Source organism: Strigops habroptila, chromosome 8 (assembly GCF_004027225.2).
Source record: "Strigops habroptila isolate Jane chromosome 8, bStrHab1.2.pri, whole genome shotgun sequence".
NCBI classification, from domain to species: Eukaryota; Metazoa; Chordata; class Aves; order Psittaciformes; family Psittacidae; genus Strigops; species Strigops habroptila.
In genome coordinates, this window is record NC_044284.2 from 62,168,084 (window position 1) to 62,195,700 (window position 27,617).

The window sequence follows — 27,617 nt, forward strand, 5'->3', positions numbered from 1 at the left end:
GCTTCTGAAAACCCCCACCAGTTCCCACTGCCTTTGCAGGATGGTCTGTACAGCTCTGCGAGGTGCTGAGCATCTCTGTGTGGTCTGGTAAGTCTGGAGAGTGTAGTGTTCTTACGTGTGAGATTGAAAAGACAACCTGAAATGTCTTCATTTTGGCTGTGGCAGAGAAACTGTAGAGACAAGAAACCTGGAGAGGGGCTTTGGACAAGGGCCTGTAGGGACAGGCCAAGGGGAATGGCTTTAACCTGCCAGAGGGGAGACTGAGATGAGCTCTGAGGCAGAAGCTCTTCCCTGTGAGGGTGCTGAGGCGCTGGCACAGACTTTTCCCAGAGAAGCTGTGGCTGCCCCATCCCTGGCAGTGTTCAAGGCCAGGTTGGACACAGGGGCTTGGAGCAACCTGCTCTAGTGGAAGGTGTCCCTGCCTGTGGCAGGGGTTGGAGCTGGAGGAGCTTTAAGGTCCCTTCAACCCAAGCTGTTGCATGGCTCAATGATTCTATAGTTGTAATGTGCAGCAAGTGACACATGGTGAGCAGTAACCTCTCAGCTATGGAGAATTACAGTTCACTAGTTTGAATGGGGAAAAGCACTAAGCACTTGTGTTTCTATGGGGAAGTGGGAAGACTTTATCCCTTACAGGGATTAAGGAATTCTATAAAGCAGCAATGCATATGATGACTCAGCCTCCCAAAGTGGGGAGCTTGGTTTTCTGTTGACTTGGACTTAAATTTTGCTCCCAAGTAGCAATCCTCTTACAATGAGGGACCATTAGAACAAAAGGAAAGCTTTGCAAAATTTATGAAGGAGTAAAATGTAGGTAAGCAAAGTGTAATCACCAAAGCTGGAATTAGTGCAGGGTAGGAATTAATAACACTGAGATTAATAAAGGGCTTAATTACCATTAGCCCACAGGGCATGAAATTGTGCTCCTTTCCCTGGTACCACAGTCCTTTAATTCTGTACTGGTGCTTTGTGAGGTGATTGCAAAGGACAGTATAAATCCACAGGGACTTTCTTACAGGTTTTTCAGCATTTTTGCTTGTTTGCTTCATTATTTACCCTTTGTAATTAAAAAGGAGACTATGGACACATGCAAACCAACTGCTTACCCACGCACATTGAAGTTCATCCTTCCCCATGACCTTTCTTCCAGCAACTATTTTGTATAAGCAGCAGTTTCTGTAGCAGAGTTACTTCATACTTGTTTTTCTCACAAATCTTAGCAATGCACCACAATTCAGGTCCAAGTGCCTTATTCCAGCCCTGATCTTTTCCTAAATACAGCTTCTGCTTTGGTTTTGGTTTGGTTTTTCCCTGAAGAGGATGTTTCCATTAGATGACCAGTTAACCCCACCAACCTCTTTTATCCTGACAATTGGGTCTTACTGTAGCTTTTGAGGAAGGCAAAGTCATTAAATCCCCTTTGCTTATCCTCTGCAGTTTATTCTCTCTAATTTTTAAAACACTTTTGAATAAGAAATTACAGATATTTTTATAAACTGCAGTAATGGGAACACTTGTGTTTGCATAAGCAAAAGAAAACAGTCCTGTTGAAACTGCTGGGTTTGGTGCAGTTCTGCCTCTTCACTATTTGCACACTTTCTGGCTGCTCCATTACACTGTTACTGCTCTGGGTTTCTATTGAAATGAAGCGTGGGGTTTGCTCTGCCTCTGTGCCTACAGTAGAGGAGAATAATGCAGAACCAAGTGCTTTGTAATGCCTGTGGGAAGCACGTTGTGAGGAGTTTGTGAAGTACCTGTCACTGCTCAGTTGTTCATTATCTTTAAATGGTTTGAGAAGCTACAAATAATTTGATATTCCAAGGGCATTTATTTTTATCGTGTCAAGGTTTGAGATAGGCAGTTGCAGGTGCTGGTTCCTGTGCTTGATGGAGAAGCCGTGCAGCTTGGCAGGTGACTTCATTTGGCTTGTGCAGAGCGTGTTCTGTGACCAGAGCTTTGACAGTTCTCATCTGGTTCCACCTTGGCCACTCCAGGGAGCTGTTTGGGCTGCACCTCCTCCAGCCTCTGCTTGGATTCTGGAAGTACTGGAGAGGTGGAGAGGCCATGGGGGGTTTGTGCTGCCTTCCCCAAGGCATTTCGTGAAGGAACAGCACCCTGCAAGACACTGGGGTGCTCCCTCGGGAAGGGGAGACTGGTCAGGCAGCCTTAGCTGGGCATCCCAGCCAGGGAACCCAGGGAACACCCTTTCTCCAGGTTCCCTTCAGCAGCCTTGTGATGGTGACAGCTTTCCTCTTGTCCCTGCTCCGCCTCCTGCCCCTGCTACTTCCCCTGAAGGTTTGCTGAAGCCAGCAGTGGCTGTGACTCAGGTGGTCCTGAAATCAAGTAGAACATGATGCAAGGTGGATAACTTCAAGTGGCGATGGCCAAAGCCACTTTCAACATCCAAACACAGACTTTCTGAGACGGGGAGAGCTGATTGCACGTGATGTGCTGTGGTGATAGGAGCAGGCACAGTGCAAAAGAGTTGGAGAGAGCAGATAACACGGCAAATATCAAAACCTTTGATGTGAGAGGGAACCAGGAGCACTTCTGATGTGATGGGCCGTTCCCTGCTGGACTTGCTTTGGAGCAGAGCTTTGGGGCTTTGCCTTAAATAGAAAGTGACAAAGGCAACATATTTGGAAGTTGAGAAGATGATAAAAGTCATTTCCTCCCAAATGTGTTTGAAATGGAGCAACAGATGGGAGCTGAAAAGGCAGTAGCCTTATTTCCAGCAGAAAATTAGGGGTAATGTTAAAATAGACATTTCTTTAGCACAGGGGATTTTGAGTGCTGATCAAGGACCCAGGTCCAGCCACAGTGCTGGGTGTGAAACCTGACTGGTGATCGAGTGCTCCTGGGGTAATGGAATGGGAAGAACACTTAAAATCAAAGCTCACAGTGAATTTGAGTGGTGTGTGGCATCCTTAAATCTTACCTGTGTGACTGCTGTGTTCTGCAGTGTCTATACCATGAACTGAAAGAAAGCTTTTAGGATTTGTAATTTAGTGCCGGTAAAGGAATTGCTGCTTTTTCCATACCTGTGAGTGTTCTGGTTTTACATCTTTAGAGGTTTATTACATGTGTTATGCAGGTGTTCTCACTGCGTCGGCTGACTGTGGTTAAGGTACAACTTTCATGTTAGACCCCCAACCTTGGTGGCTGCTCAAGCTGAATTACAGAATTCCTCCCTCCTTTTCTCTGCTTTAAGCTTTGCCCTTAAGCCAACATGAGGCAGCAGAAAGCCTGTCCTTGGCACTGCCGGGTGAAAACCAGCTGCACTCGGGTTCACTGTTGTTCCTTTCAACATCCCAGCATTTGTCTTCTTGAGAACATGAACACTCAGTATTTGTTCTGACAGTGTTTGTGTGCTCATCCCATTGGGGTTATAGTAGGTAGGCGCTAAGAAAACCGAAACATGGAAATGAAACTGTTGAGTATTTTATTTACCTCCAAAATATCGGTGGATTACATGGTAAAAAAGTCAGAGATGCATGCATAGAGCGTTATCTGACCAATTAAATTATTTATTTATCTTACATTTTGGATAAATAATGGCTTAAGCAATATGAATTATCTGTTGGCATCCTGACGAGCTTTAGTTTGCTTTGCTTGGGCTGATTTTGTGCATGTAAATGTAACTCAAAACCTTGTCAGTGGTTTAGAAAATTGGAGCTGAAGGTTTAGCCCTTCCTGGCTTTGTGGTAATATGCTTCAGAACAGCCTGTTTTATCTATAATCATGTTAAAATAACTTCTGAAAATGTCAATATCTATTCCTGACTAAGAGGCTGTTTGACGTGTATAAAACCTCGTTTTTGAGCATACTCTTAAGGTGTTTTTATTCCAGTGGAAAATAGTGAGATACACTTATGTAAACTGTTACTCATGTGAGTTAGGGGCGTTCGTGCAAACTGTGCGTAAGGCAGGTCCAGCAGAACTTGGCACCTGGATTAGAGGTTGTAGGGAACAGCCTGTGCTGATGCTTCCCAGGTGTTCATTTTACTGCAGAAAAACTAGTAGCATTTCTGCTTGTCCCTTATCTGAGTTATCAACACACTAAGGTGATACAAGAGAAGCAGGAATGACAGATAAACTGTCTGGGTTTGGGTTACTTTTGTTCTAGTTTTGTAGCCAATTCAGTTTTCATATCCTTTTCTTTAGTTGTGTGGTTGAAAAGAGTCTCCAGAGCAGAGCTGCTCCAGCCCTCGCAGCAGCTCCGGGGCCTCCTCTGGCCTCGCTCCAGCAGCTCCACGTCCCTCTTGTGCTGTTGCCCCAGAGCTGGATCAGGACTGCAGGGGGGGTCTCCCCAGAGCGCAGCAGAGGGGCAGGATCCCCTCCCTGAGCTGCTGCTCACGCTCTGGGGGTGCAGCCCAGCACACGGGGGGGTTCTGGGCTGAAGCGCACACTGAAGCTGGGTCATGGGGAGCTTCTCCTCACCCAACACCCCTAGTCCGTCTCCTCAGGGCTGCTTCACCCAGTATCCCCCAGCCTGTGTTTGTGCTGGGGATTGCCCGAGCAAAGTGCAGGACCTTGTTCATACATATTGGATGTATCTTCATATGTGTCGGATTTACACACTTAATTTTCATCATTGAAGGAAGCAACAGTTGTGGATGGGCTTGGCATATTCCCTGCTGTCCCAGTGTATGGGGACAGGTGATGTGTTGAGTTTGCTTGTTGTGATTACTCTGGCAAATCTCACTTTTTCATGTGTTGCAGAAATGTAGAATAAGAAATGCAGACTACAGGTATCCCTCAGGAAGAACTGTATTTAATGGACTGCAATCTTGATAGTAATTTTAAAGAAATAGTCCTCAAAACGTGTATAGTTTCAGAAAAATGTTTTTCTCCTTTTCCTTCAGTATGCTGCTTGGAGATGACAACCAAAAGGAAGATCATCGGCCGCCTCGTGCCCTGCCGGTGTTTCCGTGGGGAAGAAGAAATCGTCTCGGTGTTGGATTACTCTCACTGTGGTCTACAGCAGGTGCCAAAGGAGGTGTTCAGCTTTGAACGGACACTAGAGGAGCTTTACCTAGATGCCAATCAAATTGAAGAGCTACCTAAGGTAATGGGTGTTGTGCCTGCAGTGCAGATGGCAAAGTTGTGTGCTTAAATGTGTGTGCAGCACGTGCTTCAGCTTGGAGGTGGGGCTTGCCCTTGGCCAGCAGATCTGCTTGCTTTGGAAGTCATGGTTACTTGAGATTCAGTTCTGTTTAGAAGGCTTTTTCTGCCCTCTCTGAAGAGCCCAAACAGCTGAGGCAGCGACCTTGGAGGTGGTGCTGCATGGGGAGGAGTGGGGCCACCTCCTCCTCCTCGCTTCAGAGCACTAAAACAGGGAGCAGCCAGTGGAGTCTTAACATGGGGAGTTAACAGTTGTTCAGAAGAAGGACTTTCTGCACTGCAAGTAATTAGTGTGGCATTCCATACCTCGACCAGCGTGTGCTGATCTCACATTTGGATCCTCTGTAGCACTGCATTTAAAAGCAATTTCCTCATCAGGATAAGCCCTTTATCCTTGTGGGAGGAATGCCAGTGACTGGTGGTGTTATAACTGCAAAGGAGGTTCTGCAATGAGATTACTTAAATAATCCTTCCTGTGCAAAACTTCTTTTATGGAATCTTGGAATCTGCTCTTTTGCTGATTAATGTTTACTATGAGGAATTAAAAGTTACTGTAACTTCAGTGTTGTGGAAACAAAAGAGGGCAAGGTAGAGGAAAATCAATTACTAGTAGGTGCAAGCTACATAATGAAGCATGAAGTAATGTAATCCATTCCTTAATTGAATTTTTCTCAGCAGTACTGAAAGGTGGTTACAAGTCTTTAATTAAACATTGTTCCACTGTAATCCATTCTTCAGCATCTCTCAACGTATTTCTTACGTAGGCTGCAAAGAGGCTTTATCTAAATTCTATCTACAAATGTAGAAAATATCTTTTTTCCATTACATGGAGTTCCTTTATTCGGATATGATGGTTCATTTAAGATTGCTCACTCCATCAAGAAATTCCTTACAGATGGTAAGACAGGGTAGCTGCAATCTTCTAAGGGTCACAGACAAAAGACATGGAGAGCTGCTTCATCTCTCCTGCTCCTAGAAAGGACAGCAGAGAACCAGGTATTTTCTCTGTCACCATAAGTATAAAATGGGAGTAAAATGGTCTCCACCACAATGAGGACTATTTCTCTTAAGAATAATCTATTGTTAACCTTGCATATTTTAATCGTGCTACTGAAGAATCAGACTGAAGAATATATGAAGTGTTGAATTTAGCCAGGGATTTGGGGTATATTTGTTTTGGGTCTCCTGAAAGTACACAGACCACAGCATTCAAACTAAATGGCTGTGCATAAAGGAAGACAAGTACATCAGGGCACGGAACCAGAGCAATATGCTGTAACTCCGTATGGCAAAGCTGAGGGCCCAAAGGGAAGGGGTCCAAAACTGTAACACTGGGGTGAAGGTGGTAGGTGTTCCTGTCACAATAGAAATGAAACCTTCATGTTGCATCATGGTATCATGTCCTTTGTACTGGTGGTTTGTGCAACACAACAGCACATGAATACATACCTTGGGGAGATCCAAATGTATAGGACTCTATTTTGGCACCTCTCTTTTCTCATTTTTCTTTGCTATAAATAGCATTTTGAAGCAAATACTATGGATTGAAGAAGTCCTCTGGAGTAAATGCATCATTTGACATAGTCTTGGCCTTGTCTAAGAGTCGACTAATGACCGTGTTAATTTGCTTTCTTATCACCATTCATAATATTTTGTCTTAAGCTGTTATTAATCCTGACCATGAATTAAACAGTTCAAATAATTTCTTTATCAAATTTTCTGCTTCAGATCTTTTTGCTGCATGTCTCCGAACTCTTTTTCACTATTGAGTTAATGTGCTAGGAGAGGAAATTCAGTGTTTTCCTTAAAAAGGCACAATATGACTTACATTAACTGTCCTATTACATGTCGTGATCTACCATAGGCAGAACTTTCCTCTCTCTAAATGTGAATTCAAGTCACTTCTTCCAGAGGAAATCTGTTTGGTCAATTTTCTGTTATTTACCAAAACTTTGGGGCCTCTGAAGTTACAATATTCCTTTGAAATTCCTTATTATCAGAACGCTTGATCGTGTTTAAAAATTGAATGAAAACAGCACCAGTAAAAACTCCATTAAGTCCTGATCTATCCGAGTTACTTCCACTGCTGCATCATACTCTAGAAAGCAGTACATTGTTTTGCAGTAATCTGATGTATTAAAGTCATTCTATTTGGGTTTTCTTTAATCTTTTACCTTAAATTTTATGTATCATAACAATGCCTTTTCTTTTTCCTTCTGTCTTCCTTAGAAATTGATTTTTAGTTCCTCATTTCTAATATTTTTCTTTTAAGGATTTATAGGATTGTTAGATAATTCTTCTCTATTTTCCCCTAAATCTAGCCAAGTCTATAATATTATATGCCTTTGAGTTCATTATCATGAACTACTGCTGCAAATATGCCCCTATTTGTATAAGCCACATGAATCAGTGACTAATAAAAGTGAATATTGGTTTTGATGAAGGTGGAGTCACTGGCAATCAGTATCTAGAAAAACATGAATGAGATGGAAATTCTCCCCAGCAGCTTTCCCTTATAAAGGCTTGGACTTCTTTGTAAGGGACAAAATTAGTTTACTTGGTAATGCCTTAGGAAAAAATTGTCTGTCTTCAACAACAAACTCTAGAAATAGCCACCACTGTCTTTTGCTATCTCACGTGTTGGTAAAATAATATGCTCCTGCAATTAGAGGCTACATCTTAATGCTCAAATATCTCACTGAGAATAAAACACAACCAACGTAAAAAAGGTGGTGAGGTAAATGCTAATGTATAGCTCATGTATGTGGGTAGGTATTATAAATTCATAGATTTCTCTTTTGCATTGCATTTGCTATGTAAGTTATAGTTTCCATTAAAGGCACTGAAGCCTTCTTCTAAATCTGTCACTAAGAAATTATGTTTGTGTTCTGCAAAGCTACGAAGTGTTATTTCTTTGTATTCCTGACATCAGATTCCCCCAGTACGAGCCAATCCATTTCACAGCCATGCCTATGGGAAGTAAAGAGCACAAATTTCATACTGTTCTCCAGTAGCCCTGGAAGCCAACAGCCTCTGCTGCTGGTCAGTCAGGAACATGGGATGCTCAGAATGACAGCCCATCTTTAGAAGTCGAATCACAGCTCTATTGGCACCACTTGGTTCCCAGCCTGAAAGAAAGAACAGCAGAACAGGGAGGTATACAGTGCGAGGATTACAACAGAGGCATGATGCCAAAGCCAGAAAGCACTAGAAATTGAGAAAGGCACCTTTTGAAAATGCAGTGGGTAAGAAAAAGTGGCCAATTTTAGGGCTGCATACCTGTATTCACACTCTTATTATTCCTGATACAACAGGACATCACAAAGTTACTCCAGAGGGAATATTTTTTATTATGCTTCATTCAGCAGCTCCAAAGCCTTGTATCTGTTCAGGTACTGTCAGAACAGTTCCAGCCCTTCCTTGGCTTTTAAAATATGAATTCTCCAGGGGAACGGCTGGGGACATGCACTGGGAATTTAATTTTCCAGGTACAATAGCATGGTATGGTTTCTATATGTACCAATATTGTGCAGGTTCCACATGCTGAGTGTTACTGTGGTCTACAGCTTCTCCTGCAGTAATGTGGCTGGAAACTTCAAGAGCCAACCCAAGAGCCTATTGATTACATTCCTTTCGAGTCTTGTCCAAAATGATGTGTTTCCCTTTGTGTCTGGTGGCAGTTGATAGCCATTGTGGTGTGGGGCTTCTCATTCTGAGCACTGTTAATTCATATGGTTCCCTCTCAGTTTTCTGAGAATGGATTATGTGGAAGGAAAAGCAGGATTTCCTAAAGGATTACAATAGAAAGTTTTGACAGAAAAATGCGCTTTCGAAATGATCTAAAATTTGCTTAAAGTGAAGGGTCAGGTTGGCATTTGCATGACATTTGTGTGTTAATTTTCTCCTCTCCAGGTGCTCGGCTGGGTTTTTCATCTAGACAATGAAATCATTATGCCTTCTCAAATAGCCTGGAGCTGAGTATATAGACTTCATTCTGATAGAGAAAAGAAAGAAAGACTCAATCTGGCGTAACCACAGCACTAACATTTCAAGAACCCTTGTGAGATGCCTGCAAAGAAAATTTCATAGAATCCCAGGCTGGAAGGCAACCTCACGGATCATCAGGTCCAACCTTTCTAGGCAAAGCACAACCTAAACTAGATGTCTCAGCACCCTGTACAGCTGAATCTTAACAGTGTCCAACGTTGGAGAATCCACCACTTAGAGATTATTCCAGTGGCTGGTTGTTCTCATTAGGAAAAATTTTCCTCTTGCGTCCAGTCAGAATCTCCCCAGGAGTAACTTGTGCCCATCACCCCTTGTCTTTTCCATGTGACTCCTTGTCAAAAGGGAATCTCCATCTTCTTGTAGCCACCCTTTAGGCATTGGAAACTGCTCTAAGGTCTCCCCGGAGCCTTCTCTTCTCCAGGCTGAACAGTCCCCGCTCTCTCAGCCTGTCCTTACATGGCTTCCCAGTCCTTGGATCATCAAAGTTGTTCTTGCCTGGAATGCACTGAATTTTCTGGTGCCATTAGTGAATCCATTTTTGCAGAAGGTCCTACAGGGTTTGGTAACTTTTAACTCTTGAAAAGCAGGATGCTTTTGGAGCCTGAAGCCACAGAGTGGGTAACATTGAGCAGGTCTTTCCTGCAGCCTGGTGTGGTGGCAGTCCATTTTCCACAGGACTGTTGCTGGGGAATGTGGAGCCGAGCAATTATATGATGGAATCCCAGACTGGTTTGTGCTGGAAGGGACCTTAAAGCTCTTCCAGTTCCAACCCCTGCCACAGGCAGGGACACCTTCCACTAGAGCAGGTTGCTCCAAGCCCCTGTGTCCAACCTGGCCTTGAACACTGCCAGGGATGGGGCAGCCACAGCTTCTCTGGGCGTTCTTCTCTTGCACCTGCCAGCACTGGGCTTGAAGAACCTATTGGCTACTTAATCTAAAATATGCACCTATTTGTTCTTCATCTGCGGCGCCTCTGACCTGGCGATGCAACATGCCTAAATGTGAAATCATTCTTCACGGCTGCTTCCTCTTAACATTGGTGGTTTCATTCATTTTCCCACCTGTGAGGTGGTGTATGAGAGGGGTGTTTCATGAGGAAAGCAGCCGTGTGAAATCGGCGCTTTCAGCATCGTTTATTGATTACTTCAGGTTGAAAGGAGAGTTTGGTTTTACAGTGGAAATTCTGACATTTTATAAGGTTTGAATCTGAATTTGAATGAAAGTTAGAATCAAATCCTGAATTTTGGGGAGATTTGAAGAACACCTTGGGAATGTCAAAGCATTTTGTTTCTTAAAGATAGCAAATTTCTTCTGCATGCAGTCACAATATTCTAAAACCTATCATGAAATTGAATTATAAAATCAAATATTTTAATTTACCACAGGCCACAACAGTATTTGATTTGATTTGTCCCATACAAAATATCATGTACCTACAAAATGTTGATTGCAGTGAGTGTGAGTTTTTGACAGAAAGCTCTTTCTGATCGTTCCTGCTGTCAGTCAACTGCTTTGCTTATTCCTGCCAGCTGTGTTTGTGCTGTTTCTGATACTGAGCAGCCTGGAAGAATGTCTTCTCAAATAATGGCTTTTCACATTACTTTTTGATTATTGAATTCTTACATAGCAAACATAGGTTTGTGGTATTTGTTGCTTCTGTGTATAAATATTGATCCCAAACTGCTCTGTTGCCTGAATCACTGTAAAGCATCTTCTTGTATTGCAGCAACTGTTCAACTGTCAAGCTCTCCGCAAGCTGAGCATCCCAGACAACGACCTTTCCAGCCTGCCAACCACTATTGCCAGCTTGGTGAATCTCAGAGAACTTGATATCAGTAAAAATGGTAAGAGATCAAAAGTATTTGAAAGAATTGTAATGACTATGAGGTTTTAATTCCTAATGGTTAACAAACTTGTGTTCTAGAAACTTGCTCCTATTGTAGATTATGTATCCTTCTTCTGTCTGGCACTTTAGAGAAGTCTGGTTGGTATCTACCTCGTTTACTTTTCTCTAAATAGAAGGAGTAGAGTTTGCTTTATGCTGTGATGGTTTGTGACTGAGGAACACTGCAAATAGGAGTGGGAGACCTTTTTTCAGTGCACTTATGGCCCATTCCACTCTCCAAAGTGGCCTCGCACTTACTGGGCTCCTGTGTGATGTATTTAAGCCTATGAGGCTGCAGGTGAACAACTGCCAGGATTTATACAGGCAGTGATTAGTTTGCTGAGTGTGTTCCCAAATTAGGCATGTACATTCTATCCCGTTATATTGATGAGCCTAAAAGCCTTTGCCTGGCTGAATTTCAGTGTCTTTGTTTTGAAATTGAGGCTTAGGCACTCAAATGTGAAAGATTTCCTCTTGGTCTGGGCCTGGAGGCTCTCAGGAATATATTCATGTTCTCCAGCAAACAGAAGGAGGCAAAGAAGAAAAACAGTTTGGAAAGAAATGAAAGGCACAAGTCTCAGTGCAGATGACATCACTGTTTAATTCTAGAAGGTTATATAAATCAAGCATTAGCATAATAGTTTTATACAAGGCATAATATCTGCTCTGGTGTATTTATTCAGTGCTTAAGTATCATCTTTTACACTATAATACTAAACCATATGTGTTCTTCCTGTTACAGCCTAAGATTGATCTGAAAATGCCAAATGATTTATGAACAAAGCAAGTTGAACAGGTTTTTTATGTGTGTATGATGATCCTTTCAATATTTTTTTCAGGAATTCAAGATTTTCCAGAGAATATTAAATGTTGTAAATGTTTAACAATTATTGAAGCCAGTGTCAATCCAGTCTCCAAGTGAGTATCACTACTTTGTGCTTGTATGCTGCAAGTGCAGAAACTTTACACAAAGTGACCTTCAATTTAAAGACATCATATCAAATTCCTTTGCAGGATTGATTTAAATTATTTAATTGTTTTCATACATCCAGGGCTGATGTATGTATGAAAAGGTCTGTGTGCCATGGAACAAATGTGGTGTCTTTCCACGTAGTAAAGAAAGCATTGGCAAAGCAGTCCATGGGATGGAGCCTCTTGAGCACTTGGGAAGTAAGGCAGGTTGCACCGCACGTCCCCTCATCTCTTGGCTGGGACCTTGGCAACTCTTATTCCTTCAGAAAGCTTGCCATAATAATCACCAAACCTCTGTGCTGCAATTCCATGATTTATAAACTGGAGTGTAGGAGATGAAAGGATGATATTTTACTATTTCAGTTAAAAAAAAGAGAGATAGAAAGAAAACACCTTTGACTTAAACCCCTCAGCTGGGAAGGGAGGAAAGGCTGATGGAACTTGAATGTGCCAGGTATTTGCATTCCATGTGGTTATAGCAACGTGGAAGAGATGAAAGTGGGCAAAAATGTTGTCTGTAATGAGTTCTGCTTGAGAATTTAGGTAGAAAAAGAAGGTGTGAGAGAGTCATCTTTCTAAATATACATTGTTGTCATTTCCATAGCAACTTTGGTGGGAGCATTAAGCTTTTAACTGTTTTTTAGGCTGCCAGATGGCTTCACACAACTTCTAAATTTGACCCAGCTCTATCTAAACGATGCCTTTTTGGAGTTTCTTCCAGCTAACTTTGGAAGGTAAGAATTAGTCATCAAAGCGCATTGCTCTTTCATATGAACCCAGTTTAAGCTTTAAGGGACCATTTAAAAACTGTATTCTTTTTAAAAACAAAGCAAAACAAAAAACCAAAGAGATTTTGGCTTTTCAGCCGTATTTTGATGAATGATTGTTGTTAGGAAGGATGTTGTGTCAGCAGGAATTCTATGGTGAAGCGATGCAGTTTGGTGGTTTAGGGAAAAGGTGAGAAGAGAGAGAAATTGAAGAGGAGACCTGTCCTTGATCAAATGTGTTATTGAATTGTGTCAAGGGCAGAAAATAACAATATGGTTTATTCCTGTTGAAAACTGAATGGAAAGAAAATGTGGTGAGAGTCAGAAGGGAAGAAAGAAATGACTGAACGTGGTTGAGTAACCAAAGATAAAATGTGAAAGCCGGAACAGAGAGGAGATTCAAAAGACGGCAGAGCAGAAAGGCTGGAGAATAAGGGTAAAAATAAATGCAGCAGAAGCTGAGCCAAAAAGTGTTAGATAAGGACAAAGTAGGGGGAGGAAATCAAAGTTAACACAATTTGCCATAGCCAAATGGCAGTGATCATCCAGTTGGGCAGGTAGCTCAGAAGACAAAGGATTAGCAGAGGAAATCCATGGTGGTGTTGCAGAATTCCCCCAATATAAGTATTTTCCCCAGTCCACCCAGCACCTGTATGTGCATTATTGTTCAACTGGGGACATCAACTCAGCCCTCTAAAATGAACACAGAGGTGGCAGAATCTGTGTTGGAAATCACACTTGTCTGCTTAGGCACTGACAAAGTGCTGCTTTATCAGCACTCCCTTGATGGGGCTGTCACTGACCTGAGCTGGGTCTGGGCTTTCAACTGCAATACCTGTTAGAAAATGCTGCTTGAAGGAGGAGGAGGAAGAGAAATTCTCATTGTTTGCATTTGAGGAGTGTTTGGAAGAGCAGAGTAAATCCTCAGACAGCTTTCTTCTGTGGTTTGGAGTCACACAGGATGTTCAAATTCAAGGAGAAATAAATGAAATAGGAAACACCCTCAATTTATCAGGTGTGTGGTGTCTATATCCATTATGCTCTTCTGAAGCCTTGCTGGTGCTTTGTCTAATAATCTCTGTGTTTCAGGACATGCCTCATATTCTAACTCTCTTAGCAGAAAGCACCAACTTCTTTTTTTTCCTTCACAAATGCATAATTTATCTACACAAAATGATGATAGTTCCTTGATGATTATTTTGCTTCTATTTTATCTATTTGGTATCTTGCATTTACAAAACCTGGTCATGTTTTCAGAACTTCCCACATTAGCATACAGCTTTTGGTTGACTAGCTCTTTACCTATATCTCCCTTCGTGCTCTTCTCCACATTTTAGTGCTTTCTTTATATCTTCTGGTACAATAAGACTCAGTTGGTCTGTTACAGTCTCATTTAGGCATGTGAATAAAGTCAGGAACAGTGCTACCTGACCAAGCAGAATGTAAATGTCTCTCCGCATTTCTCATTGAAAGTTATTCTTTCTAGTCTTGGTTAAGCACAACCAGGACTTGAAATGTTTTCTGCTATATTTGGTAGGACAAAGTAGAATCGTAGCTTTCTAGAAGAGCGTAATATCAGGAAGCCTGAGGCTGCATGAAGCAGAAAACTTGGGCTGGACAGGGAACTACCTAAAGCTTTGTTGGGGGTTTTATAGACTTCTCTCACAGCCACACATTTGCATTTGTGGCACTAAAAGACTTGGACTGTGGAGACAGAGTGATATGAGGAGCAGGATTCATGGAATTGCTAGAACTCACTGTCCTTCTTCCTTCCCATTATTCTACTTCATGAGATTTATTGCTGTGGCGTAAATAACATTGCCAGTTGGAGTTTGCACAGTGACATGGAATTGTGAAGTGCTGTTGTGTGTAGGTTCTAATTGATGCCAGCACGTGAGCACATGTCCTGCTCCTGTTTGAAATACAGCAAACTCAGGGGAGATCTGTGTATCAGTCTCCCTGTGTGGAGCTGTAGATTTCAGTGCTCAAAAAATGCAGAAGTTGTGAGCTGAATAGGGGTGGCTTTTTATCCTTCATTACATCTGGAAATGTTTGAGAGAAATTTTTACTATGTTTGCCTTGTTGGAATAATGCATAAAAATAGTTTAGAATTACTTTGAAATCCTGATATGTGTCAAAGGCTTTCAGAAGAGATCAGGTAAAGAAAGATAACATCTTTATCTGAAGCTGTCTGACCTTGCATGAAGCTATTTGGTTCTGAATGCATTTTGACCCTATTCAACCCCACAATAACCAGACATCTTACTCCTGTGCATTAAGCAGCCTCTCTTTTTGTTGAAATAAGTAGTTTGAGCTCATTCTTAGGGGTACCTGAACTAATTCATTGAATGAACTAATTCTTTTGTGTCATATTTCAGACTTGTCAAATTGCGAATTTTGGAGTTAAGAGAAAATCACTTGAAAACTCTACCAAAGTAAGTGGCTGAATACTTACATAAACCTGAAATTCCCAAAAGGGCAAAAGATTTGTATTGCTAGCAATGCAGTGACATTGTTTCTGTGAAGAGTTATTCTTCCATGGTTTAAAGCAATTCTGCTGAAGGTTTTTAGCAAAAAGCAAATGTACAATGGAAGATGAGGACTGGTACATTTACGTTAGCTGACTGTAATTCAATATCCAAAATCTATGACATGACATTTCAAACTGAGATGTGAACAGAAATGGAAAACAGCAAGAGATAACCCTGGTCAGTGCTTATGTGATGCATTTTCTTTATCAAGAAGGAATCTGATGTATTGAACACACACTCAGTGTACCAGTGGAACAATCTCCTCAGATGATGTGTACAGAAGTTGGATGTATTTGGTGGGTTGCAGTTCTTTGTAGAAACCTTCCATTTTCCATCAGAAAATGGAAGAAATGCCAATTTGGCAGTGATTCTTGGAGTTATTTACCCAAAAAAATAAGTTGCTGTAGTCTGTTGCTATAATGTAACCTACATGTAAATGATATTTTGAAAAGGAAACAGTAAAGAAATGAAAAATGGATCTGTCCACTTCCCATGCTGAATGTGGGATGTCGCCCTGCGCAAAGCAAGGAATGTTTTGTGCTCTGACTATGTTATGTGGCTGTTTTCTGTATTGGGATCCTATCCAGTGAAAGCATGTCCATGGATTTGGGGGTTGTTAGGAGTGAGGGGCGTATGTCCCCATTGTAAGTGAGGCTTGTGGTGGCAATAGGCTGTATTTGAGAAGTGGTGCTAATACCGCAGTGTAAATTTTTTAGCACAGTTAAAAGGAGACTTTTTAGCAAGCATGCAGTTCTCAAAATCTCCTACTCAGGCATTTTGCCTCTAATGGGATATAGTGACATTTTCACTACTTCCCGTGGGATTTACCCACAGCGCTTCCCTTTCTTAAAGGAAAGCTATTTTTAAAGGCAATATTCTTTATATCTGCTTAAACCACTTCTTTTTTGTATAAACGTTTATTTCCTCTGTTCTGAATACATTTACTCTATTGAAAAACAGACAAAAAAGCTTCAATCTGGTATCAAAGTGTTCATCTGTGTTTAGAAATGAGACCTGTCAGGACAGCAGATTTGCAGGCTTTGAGGTCTTTTATCACCCAGAAGGTTGTATCCACACTGTATATATTCATGTTATCTGATTGCCTTGTGAACATCAGTCTCTCTTAGCAGGGAGTTGCAGTCTTTGCATGCAGAAGGTGCTGGATGGAATAAACGGATGTGTGTGCTAGGGCTGAAGAGTTGGAATTCCACAACAGAACATTTTTGATCAAACAGAATATCTTTGTATTTCCGGACTCAATCTCATCCCATTAAAGATAACAGAGTTGTTGTTGAATTTGGTGGGAGCACGATAGGGAATGTGTTGTTGTTACTGATGATTTGGGGTTTTTTTTCTGTGATACATGGTGTTTCACAGGCAAATTTTGCAAGTGTTTGGAAGATTCATACCTAAGCACAGTAGCCTCTGCTTTCAGTAACACTAAGTGTGTTAAGGTGGCTGAGTGTGACTTTTCCCACTGCCTGATTCTGACAGTGAGGAGGTGCTTTGATTCATGTCACCAAGGGAAGCGTTACTTGGAGACGTGTTTGTTCGCTGCTCTTTGCTATGGCTGAAGCTTTGCTGTATGCTACTGAGATCAACTGGAAATCGAAGGGTTTGCATATGAAAATGGTATGCTTAAAAGTGCTAGACGAAAGGGATAGCTGTGTTATGGAGTAGAGTAAGACGAAGAAAGTTGACAAGGTCATTTTTGCATCAGCTGGGACTAAAAAGGGAGATGGATGCATTTCTGGGCTGCTTTTGTCCTCTGCAAGCAAAGAAAGGAAACAAAGGAGTTAACACATATTACAGAGTAATATTGCATCCCGATTCCTTGTCAGGGTGAATTTGACCCTTCTTATTAAAAGCATGTAAAGCACCTTTTTGCATACTGGAGTGGGCCTGGGAAGACCAGGGCTGAGTGTGGGAGGTCGAAGGAGAGTGATGAGGCCCTGGGCAATGCAGAGCTGGGAATGAGGCAAGTGAAGCTAAAGCAGCGCTGGAATGGCATTCAGCCTTTACAGGGAAACAGGGAAATGCTGAGTACCAGCCTGGTTTCCTTTCTCAGCCAATAAGAGAAGGAAAATTGTGACAAGAAAGCTGTGCCTACAATCACAGAATTGTTCAGGTTGGAAAAGACCTTCAAGCTCAAGTTCAAACATTCCCCAGCACTGCCAAGTCCACCACTAAACCATGTCTCTAGGTGCCACGTCTACACGTCTTTTAAAACCCTCCAGGGATGGGGACTCCACCACTGCCCTGGGCAGCCTGTTCCAGTGCTTGACAACCCTTTTGGGGTAGAAATATCTCCAAATTATCCAGTCTAAACCTCCCCTGCCACAACTTGAGGCCATTTCCCCTCGTCCTATTGCTTGTTACTTGAGAAAAGAGACCAACCCCCATGAACCATCTACAGTTAAGAAAACAAATGCAGTAACGTAAGTCAGAATATATTGTACAATCTAGTAGCAAAACAGTGGTGCAGGTTCAGCTGTGTACTTAAAGGCTTTCTTGCTTATCCTAAAATTTACTACATGTATCATGAATAAGAAAACCTGATTAGGTTGGTAGCTTGTTTAGTAGTTCTAACGCAAGAAAAGACATGGAAAGGAAGGCAAATAAATAATAATATTATAATTTGGCTTTTAAATAGATGTGAAATGCATTGTGAGACTGTTTTAAGTAACTTCTGCTCTGTAGTATTACTTAGAAGATGTTGAACAAAAAGTTACTGAAAAGCAGATGATATTTTCTCCTCTGTTCTGTGCTGTCAAGTCTATGTATAAAGAATTTTTTAAGGAAACATTTAGCAGTTTGGCATAAACAGGAATTAGATGTGCTTTGTGTTCACCACAGCTCTAATTTTGCTGTATTTCATACTCAATCATCAGTCGAGATTGTTGTCAAATGTATCCATAGTAACTGAATGCAAAATGTTCTCAAGTTATTATAAAGATATCAGATGAAGTGAATACAAGCTATGCTTGGCTGAAGGGTAACTCTCTAACCAGAGCAGACATCTCCAGAGTGTTCCTCTTCGATGCATCATGCGTTAAAAATGAGAGCTTCCCATCACTGAATTTGTTGCCCTAAGTTTAAGGCCTCCAAACCATGTCCAAACCAGTCACTGTATTCCCAACACTTCCCTGACAGACAATTAGTGAAGGCATTGTTCATAAACCATTGTGCTGATCATTCTGATTCCCTCTGACAAGCACACCATACATTTCAACTGATGCTGCTGGGCTGGATCCTGCCAGGCTAGAGATGCACATCCCTCTTCAGGTGGAATCCTTGCAGGATGATCCTGGTTTCTGTCAGCAGTCCCTTCTGCTCAGAAGATACTTCTAGGCTTGCAGATATTGTTAACATACTGAGAATACTTGTATGTTGAGTCTGTAGATCTTCACAATACTCTTATAAAATCAGTAATTTGTTTTCTGTCTGCTATGGCTTCATTAAAGATCATTAGGGATACAGGTTTCCAGGATCCCCTGAGCAGTTAGAAACGTGGAAATCTCTAGCCAATAAAGCAAGTAACTTATAATATTTTATTAAAACTTTAATTCATGACACAAAAATAGAAAAATCTGGGGGTTTTCTCTTGAATTTCTGTGAAGTGTTTCAGAGCATTTGTGAGATTCTGATTGAGTTTCCTACATTTGCACAGTGTCATCTCCTAGATCACAGGGTTGTCTTTTGGCTTGAAGACCAAATGAAGACAATTTTTATTGTTCTGTTTGGAAAAAATGTACTTGATCTTTACTCACTGTAACAACACGTAATATTACTGTGTAATAGCCCAGGGTGGTGTTTTATGGGCTCCAGTAGCTCTGTGGCATCTGCTCTGTGACCTTGCCCTCCTGAAATATGTGTTTGAATCCAGTTTCTGGTGATGATTTTGATCATTCTGCACCGAAGCTGAAGCCATTCAACTCAGTGAATGGATTCTTGTTAGCTTCAGTGGGGTTTGGGAGAGGCAGTCTGTGCTTCAGCGTTTAATTATTCTGTGTTTGAGTAATTTCTCAGAGTGGAGAGATGGAATTCCCAGTTTTCTAGCCTGCTAAATAAGGATTGAACCTGGTTGGGAAGAGATGGGAAAAGAAGAGGATGCTGCTAAGGGAGGAACCATGTAGAGGTCTGTGGTAGGAGACTGACAAGTCCCACATGTCCCACCAAGGGCCTGTCTTGCCCTCAGTCAGGTTTGTGGCAGTGATCAACCCTTACCTGGCAGGACCTGAGTCACTCGGTATCTGTAAACCTCTTTCCATTAACATCCCTTTCTCTGTTGTTTATAACCAAACTAACCAGCATAGCCCAGAGCCTGACTGTTGGCAGCTCCTCCTCCTCCATCCTCTCATTTAAAATTGGTATTTTTTCCAGTCTTTGGTCATTTATTTATCCCTGTGAAGACCCTCTCTGATCTCCTGCTTAGGTTAAGAACTTTCAGTGAAGGACCTTTGCATGTATCTCTTGGAAATCACAGGATCCCAGCCTGGTTTGGGTTGGAAGGGGCCTTAAAGCTCATCCAGTTCCAACCCCCTGCCACAGGCAGGGACAGCTCCCACTAGAGCAGGTTGCTCCAAGCCATGCTGGTCAGTGGCCTCGACATGTGCTGAGCATGTGTAGGAGGCTGAGAGCCAAGGAGCACAGTGTGATTCCTGCTGTGGCTTCACCAGGAAGGAAACAGCTGTGAGAGCACCAGTGACACACTTCAGTGTGCACATGTACAGACAGCCCAGGGCCATGTGCACTGAAAAGAGATTGTCCTGAGCATAAAATCAGGAGGGTAGAGACACCCAGTGAGCACTTCTGATTTTCCTTCCTCTTCCTCAACAGTCTGAGGTCTGCTTGTTTGTCAGAGTTGTTCAGTTTTATCTGTGTGGGTTGTTTAGCATTAGCCTGTGTGGGTGGTGTCCGTGAATGCCAGTGCATCTGTCAGCATCTCTGGGTTCAGCACAACAACCTGTGATTACAGTTGCACTTTTCATCTGCTGTGTCTAGTGAAACAGAAAACATCCCACTTTAAGGTTTTTCTCAAGTTTATAAGAAAAAACTACATTTAGTTGCACATTTCAGTTCTGTATCAGAGCACATAGAATCATAGAATCCCAGACCGGTTTGGATTGGAAGAGACCTTAAAGCTCATCCACTTCCAACCCTCTGCCACGGGCAGGGACACCTTCCACTAGAGCAGGTTGCTCCAAGCCCCTGTGTCCAACCTGGCCTTGAACACTGCCAGGGATGGGGCAGCCACAGCTCCTCTGGGAATTCTCTTAGACCTTCCATTATTGGGAGTTACTGAGAGCACATACCTGGCTATTTTAAAATCATGCTGGTGAAGCAGGAGTGAATGGTGTTTATGAGTGTGTGTGCCCCTGGCTTGGTGAATCGGGGGTTCACATTATTGTCCCAGTATTCCCACCTCAGTCCAGATAAAGAGCTTCTATGCCACTGTTATGCTCTTCTCGGTTTCCTGCTCTCTTAACTGTAGCTTCAGCTTACAAGGCTTTGCCTCACCTCTGGCCCAAACTAGAGTGCTGGTTTTCTGTACAATGGCACAGTAAGGAGATTTTTACCTGGTGGTGAACTAATTATTAGGCTGGGAGTGTCTTTGTTGATAATTTTGAAGCCATTTACCAAATACCTTTTGTGTTTTGGAGCTGTGAACTCCAAGGTCTACACTTCATTATAAGGCCATCTTTTAGGAATGGCTGTGAATATTGGACATTCCTGTAGGAACCACAGAAAGCTCTCATGATGCCTTTCTGACTTGTACGATTAATCCAACCACTCTGGTGCAGAGGATACTCAGTTTTCTCTGAGGAGCCATGTAAATGACAGCACTCTGTTTTCCTGTTTGGTAAGTGGATTTTACTGAATGTGCGAGAGCTCAGGCACTGAGCACTTTGGTTTGTGTTAACATATACTGGTACAGAAAGTGAACTTTTTCCAGCCATTAGTTGTTTCAAACTAGTTGAATGAAAGTTCCCAGTGGATGCAAATGCCAAAGTCATGTTTGTGCTGCCTACACTGTAGCAAACAACTTTTATGTTATGGTGAGTCAACCTCAAGTCACGCAGCAGCAGTGTTGGCAGTCAGCCTCTGGGGTTGATTGCTCCAGTCCTGGCTGCCTTTTTAGGCCTTGTGCCCTTTTTCTAGCTCTTTAGTTATAATAGACGTACTGTTAGGCAATGGATCTTCTAACTGCAGTCTGATCCGCTCCAAAAAGAAGTGAAACACAGAAGTTTGTGTTCAACTTGGAAATAAGTTCACAGTATTGAAAATAATGTATTTTTATTGCCCTTCTACCAAAGGGTCACCTGGTTAAATCCTAGCATTGTTTTCCCAATATTTTTCCCTTGTAAGTGCTAAGACAGTTGTATTATGCATAGTTCACATCAGTACAGGCTATATTTTCATCTATATTCATCTCCATCTTCACTGTTTTCTGGGAGCTTGAGTATAACTTTATTCTTGTATTAGTAACGAAGATGCATCAAAGACCTGTGCCCTTGTGTTGGTGTTCAAAGGAGGATATTCATGCTGAGGAAAGAATCCTCACAGAGGAGAAGAGGGAATCAGTAAAGCCAAAAATATCTTATAGCATAATAACACCGGCATATTTAGGAAGCAGAGATAGGTACTGGCTAAATATAACTGCATATTTTGTGTGCATGTCTGTTTACATACACAAACAGAGAGACACAATATACATGTGTGTATATAAACACACTTCCATGGGCTGACATGTAGAATCCCAGACAGGTTTGTGTTGAAGGGAGCTTAAACCTCCTCCAGCTCCAACCCCTGCCATGGGCAGGGACACCCTCCACTAGAGCAGGTTGCTCCAAGCCCCTGTGTCCAACCTGGCCTTGAACACTGCCAGGGATGGGGCAGCCACAGCTTCTCTGGGCACCCTGTGCCAGCGCCTCAGCACCCTCACAGGGAAGAGCTTCTGCCTCAGAGCTCATCTCCATCTCCCCTCTGGCAGGTTAAAGCCATTCCCCTTGTCCTGTCCCTCCAGGCCCTTGTCCAAAGCCCCTCTCCAGGTTTCTTTTGTTGGGCATGCAAACACCACAAGCCTGGTTGTGGTGTTTGCACATTGTGTTAGGACAGCGCAATGGTTGTGTCAGGAGAGCTCAAAGTTATTACAGGAACTGAAGTAAATCAGCAGTTCTTCAAGCAAATCTCATAGCTGAATTTACAACTGGTTTGGGAGAGGAACGTGTCAAATGCAAAACCGAAAGCTTTTAAGTTACCTAATGCTTGTATTTAAGCCTGGTCTGGTTACTTCTATGGAAGCTCATTAATTTGCATTAAGCTTTATATTTTCTGAGATTAGGCTTTGTCATCAATATTCATTGCTCTTCATAGCAACAAATATCAGCTGACCTGCCACTCCCAAACTGAATGGTTTGGGACATTAAGATCCTATTGAATTCCTGAGATCAATCGAGACTGTTTCATATCTCAGGGAAGATTCTGGAAACCGAACCTGTGCTGTCGCTCGCACCTGGCAACCAGGCAACCTGCCTGCATTTTCTCCAACACCTTTGAGTAAACTGAAGTAGTTGGTATGATTTCTGCTCTCAGAGCTGCTGGGGCTGAGGAAAACATCTCAGGGTTCAGTGGAGATCTGTGAAGTTGAACAATTGCAGCAAACCACATTTGTAAATGGTGACTCACTTGTGGCTGAGGAGCTGTGGTGCTGGTAATTGATGAGAAAAGACTCGTATTTGTGGTATTCGTCCTAATGACTCACTGTTCCCCTACTGAAGCTCTGGCTTCTCATCTCTTCTTTGCTTTTCTTGACAGTAGGTATTAGGGCTGTTGTTTTTGTGCAGCACCGTGCTGTTAGGAAATGATGTACAACAGGGATGTTACCAAAAGGGTCAGTTCCTAGCAGCTAACGTTAGGGGAAAACGTTTCTCTTGGTCTTCAGCTCCTGCTCAGAATTAATTTGCTTTGTGAGGAGTGTAAGTTGTAGATCAAGTTCTTGAGTACAGCCTCTAAAAATGGAAGAACTATATAATTCTGAAGAGGAGAGCAATTAAAACTGGGTAAGATTTAATGGTACAGTGTACAAGGTCATGTACTGAGGGACTAATAGGAATTGGTGTTATAAATTAGGAGTTCTTGAATCAGAAATCATCCTGGAAGAGAGAGACACAAGTGTTTTAGTGGGATGTAGAATGTCTGAGTCATTGTTCTAATAGAGTCATGAGAGTGCCAAATAGTCTTTGTCAAAGTATTTTCACGGGAGACAAAGAAGTGTTTGTGACATTGTATAAAAAACAAGGGAAACCTCATTTGGAAAAGCTCCAGATGCAACAAGGATGGGGAGGAGCTACAGAAGGTCCTATCCTAATCTGATAGGAAAAATGATGAATGCAGAGTGTATTATATAGAAGGGCTCTAAAAATAATGTGTTCCTTAATCTAAGAAGACAGAAGTTGAGGGGAGATAGGTTGGTGTTTGTCTCTACACACACAGTCAATGTGTAGGCAACTTGGAAGAGAATGACTTCTTCTGTGTGGTCTTAGCAGAGTAACAAATACAGGTAAGCTGGCTGTGAGGGGCAGGAGGGAGAAGTTTCCAAAGTATCGAACTCCTCAGTCCCTGCTCCCTCCTCTTTTTAGGACTGAAGAACATCCCTCTCCATTTTACTAAAGGACAAAAGCAGCACTTGGGGCTCTATTCCTGTATGAGGGTGGGTCTGCTCGGGGCAGAGGGGAGGCAGGAGTTGGGGGAACCAACCGTGGGAGCTGCTCCCATCTCATGGCTACTGAAGGAGCTGTTCCGGAGGGTCCCAGCACACTGGAGGTGGGCACCCGCTGGCCCTGCCCACCAGTCACCCTCCTCCTGTCCCCAGGCTCCAGTTCTCACCAGGAAACTGGGGAAAGATGAAACTCAAGGAGCACGTGTTGTGGTCCTGATGGTTTGTTGGTGTATTGCAACATCAGATCTGCTCTGGGCACACAGCAGGTTTGGGTGGTTTTGGCTGGAATCAACCAGAAATGGTAAATTTTTATCACAAATTATATAACTACATCATAAGACTGTGCATTGATCAGCACTGATAATCGTCCTTTGAAGGTGCTTGCCTGCATTGTTCTGTTGTTCTTTGTTGCTTTAAATCCATACATTTCTGACAGAGATTGATTTTCCAGTTACCTCTGTCTGTCCCCTCAGTTTGGGATTGTTTTAGTGCAATCTTCTTGCATTACCCAAATATTCCATAGCTGTCATCTTACTCCTGGTTTGATTCAGGAATAAAGGGACTTTATGGACATGATGATGATGGAAGAGTGGTTTGGGGTTTTTCTCCTTTCATTCAAATAGCCATTTCATATCGATGTGTTTTCAGTCTTAAAACATAAATCAATGTGTTTTATTCTTGATTGCACAGTTTTAGGCTTTGATTGCAATAAAATACAGTTATGTGAAAATAGAGGCAATATGTTTTAGCCACACAGTCTCATTTCTGAGAATTGCTGCCAATTATGTTTACTGTCAAATGCAGCACTGGAAAAAACCCTGTTCAGACTTAGCTGTTGTCTGTAACCTTCTAGTTTGCTTTTTTTTCTGCAAATATATGAAGTCGTAATGAATCTCACGGTTTTAATTGCCACTATGTACTTTACAGCAGTACGTCTGTGCCTTCCAGTTCCACAAGAGTGGTTCTCCAAAACTCTGTGCAAAAGAAACTTTCCTATTTTGTGTAATATTTTGCTATCAATGCTTGACTATCTTCTGTGATGTATCTGGATACATTTTCTTCCAATTATTTGAAAGCACAAAGGGTCAATCTCATCTAAAATTTCCCATGAAAAGTATTTCAAAGTGAAATGGAATCAAGAAGGATGCCATCCATTAAGTGTTTTCCTTCTGGGTAATGAAGGAAGGTGTGAAAACAATATATTTGTTCATATATGATAGTATCTGATTTGGCTTCACATTAAACATATGTTGTAACAAAAACTGGGGGACTTGATGATCTTAAAGGTCTTTTCCAACCTGGTAGATTCTATGATTCTATCACACACACAGAGAATCCTGTTTTTCCCCCAGAAGAATTTACTTTTAGGGAATTTCATAAAATGGCATTTTTTCTGACCTTTGAATTCCAAGTGTACTTTTATTCTGTAAATATAATGTGGAAATTTTACATTTATCTCTAACAGTCTGTCTTTCCATGTCCATCTTTCCATGTCTGTCTTTCCTCCAAAATTTAGAGATAGAACCATAGGAAGTGGAAGCTTTATAAAGTGGTGCTGGGCAGTGAACAGGTTCCTTTTCCCTCTGGATAAGTTATTTATTTGTGTATGTATTTTATTTTACAAACCTGCTAAATCAAAAATGTTATGAGTCCTGGGTTGTGATTTCTTTCATTCCCAGGCCAACTGGCTGGCCATACTGTAACTCTTTCATAGCTGCAAAATAAGCCAGACTATTAAATGCTGCTCAGGGAATGCCAAACTTTGAATGCTTTCCACTACTAAGCTCACAAATTCACATGCCAGTTATCCACAACTGCAAAATACCTGTCAACAAACGGGATGGAAACAAGGCAGAGTGGTGGAGGTTGTCCTGTTCCTCTTGTAATGATCATAATACGTGGGTTTTAAATTACTTGTAATACTTATTCTAGTTATTTGTTAAAAGTGGTTATACTGTGTGCAAGGAGACTCAAAGGATCAAGGTTTCTAAGCAGCAGCAAACCCCCTGTATAAACAGCAGATAGTAATTTGTTTTAAAAATACTATAATGTGAAGTAGGCCAGATTCTTCCTTGGCAGAATAGATACAGTAGTAGATGTTCTGCAGAGGTTAAGTTTGCAGATTGGAAGTATCTAAACCTATAGAGAGTTATAATTCTTGTGCCTTTCTGTAGCTAGGACTTTATTCCAAGTGGAGAAAGCAGGCAGACTAGTACAGGTGAATCACGTCTTGTGTAGGTGCTGTGTGTGTGTTGAATGCTGCCATTCCTTTAAAATAATGATTTTGGTGTAAAAACTGGTGTATGTCACCTAGGGCATTTTTGGTGATTTATCAAAATCTTGTCTGAAACAGTCAAGTGCAGTTATTTTGTCCTTGTTCCCTATTTCAATACCATTTTGCTTTGGCTTTTTGAGATAAGTATGAACATTTCTCAGGATTTGCAGCACTGAAAAGCAGTGGGTAGGGCCCTGCTTCCTTCTGGAGTTACATCTCACAGGAGTGAGCCAAGAAAGCTTCACACAGATATTGAGACATCAGAAAGGTCACAATCCTAGAATCATAGAATCCCAGACTGGTTTGGGTTGAAGGAACCTTAAAGCTCATCCAGTTCCAACCCCTGCCACAGGCAGGGACACTTTTCACTAGAGCAGGTTGCTCCAAGCCCCTGTGTCCAACACTGTCCTTAACACTGCCAGGGATGGGGCAGCCACAGCTTCTCTGGGCACCCTGTGCAAGCTTTGCTCAATGAAAGTGATTATTATTTCAATTAACCTGATATAAAAAGCATTCTTGTGACTTAAGAACATTGGTCCCCTTGACTACAATAACATTTATGTTTCTAATATCCTTAAAACTTCCGAAATCCTGGTTTAGGAAGTAGATTTGCAAACACTGCAGGTTGGCTTAAGTGTGTTGGAGTCAGTGGAACACTTTATGTCAGCTGAGAATCTGTCCAGAGGCATCTAAATACAGGTTTGAAAGCCCAGCTTTAGGCTGCTGCTGTCTGAAATGCTGTTCCACTTTCCTCCTGTTTTACTATGAAGATGTAAACTCTTTCCCACACTTTGACATTACAAATATTTTCATCATTCCTGGTGACCTGTTTTCTTCAAATACCAACTCTGGCTGAGTTTAATAAATCATATTCCACAAGACTTACTACTTTGGCACTACATTATTAAAATATTGCCAATATTTTAATAAGCAACTACTATTACATATTGTCCCTTCAGGCTCTTTAAATATATTTGCTGCTGAGAGAAGATGCAGGAAAATGCGTTATATTGTTTTCTTGTTTTAAGATTGCTTTTCCAACATACATGGTGGGTCGAAGTGGTCTGAGAAATAGCCTTAATTATTCATATCTAGAAGCAGGGGTGGCTTTTTTTTGGCTGTATCTCCAGTAAGAGACACCCTGGGGGAAGGTGTAGCGGAACCACAATGAACAGACACCAGTGCTGCTTCTGCCAGCTGGGATCATCCTGACGTTGCTCAAACTGCAATTAGTGCTTCTTATCTGGTGGTGTTGTGCTGCATAGTTTTAATGTGTCAGATGGGCAAAGGGAAGACGCAGCAGAAAACATGTCCAGGCCTGTTTCGTACACCAA

The 27,617-nt window shown here is 41.9% G+C and overlaps 1 protein-coding gene across 8 annotated transcripts in view; it reads left to right on the top strand.

The window, feature by feature from the left end:
* LRRC7 (leucine rich repeat containing 7) overlaps nucleotides 1-27,617 on the top strand; it is a 161,307-nt gene that overhangs the window by 63,845 nt on the left and 69,845 nt on the right. For all 8 annotated transcript variants that reach the window (XR_004389942.1, XR_003992540.1, XM_030494089.1 and 5 more), the window contains exons 2-6: nucleotides 4,865-5,067; nucleotides 10,858-10,975; nucleotides 11,856-11,934; nucleotides 12,633-12,722; nucleotides 15,134-15,190. Coding sequence is in view for 6 of the 8 variants with exons in the window: in XM_030494089.1 (XP_030349949.1) it covers nucleotides 4,865-5,067; nucleotides 10,858-10,975; nucleotides 11,856-11,934; nucleotides 12,633-12,722; nucleotides 15,134-15,190 (547 nt within the window). In the remaining 2 variants the exon portion in view is untranslated. The remainder of the gene's footprint in view (nucleotides 1-4,864; nucleotides 5,068-10,857; nucleotides 10,976-11,855; nucleotides 11,935-12,632; nucleotides 12,723-15,133; nucleotides 15,191-27,617) is intronic.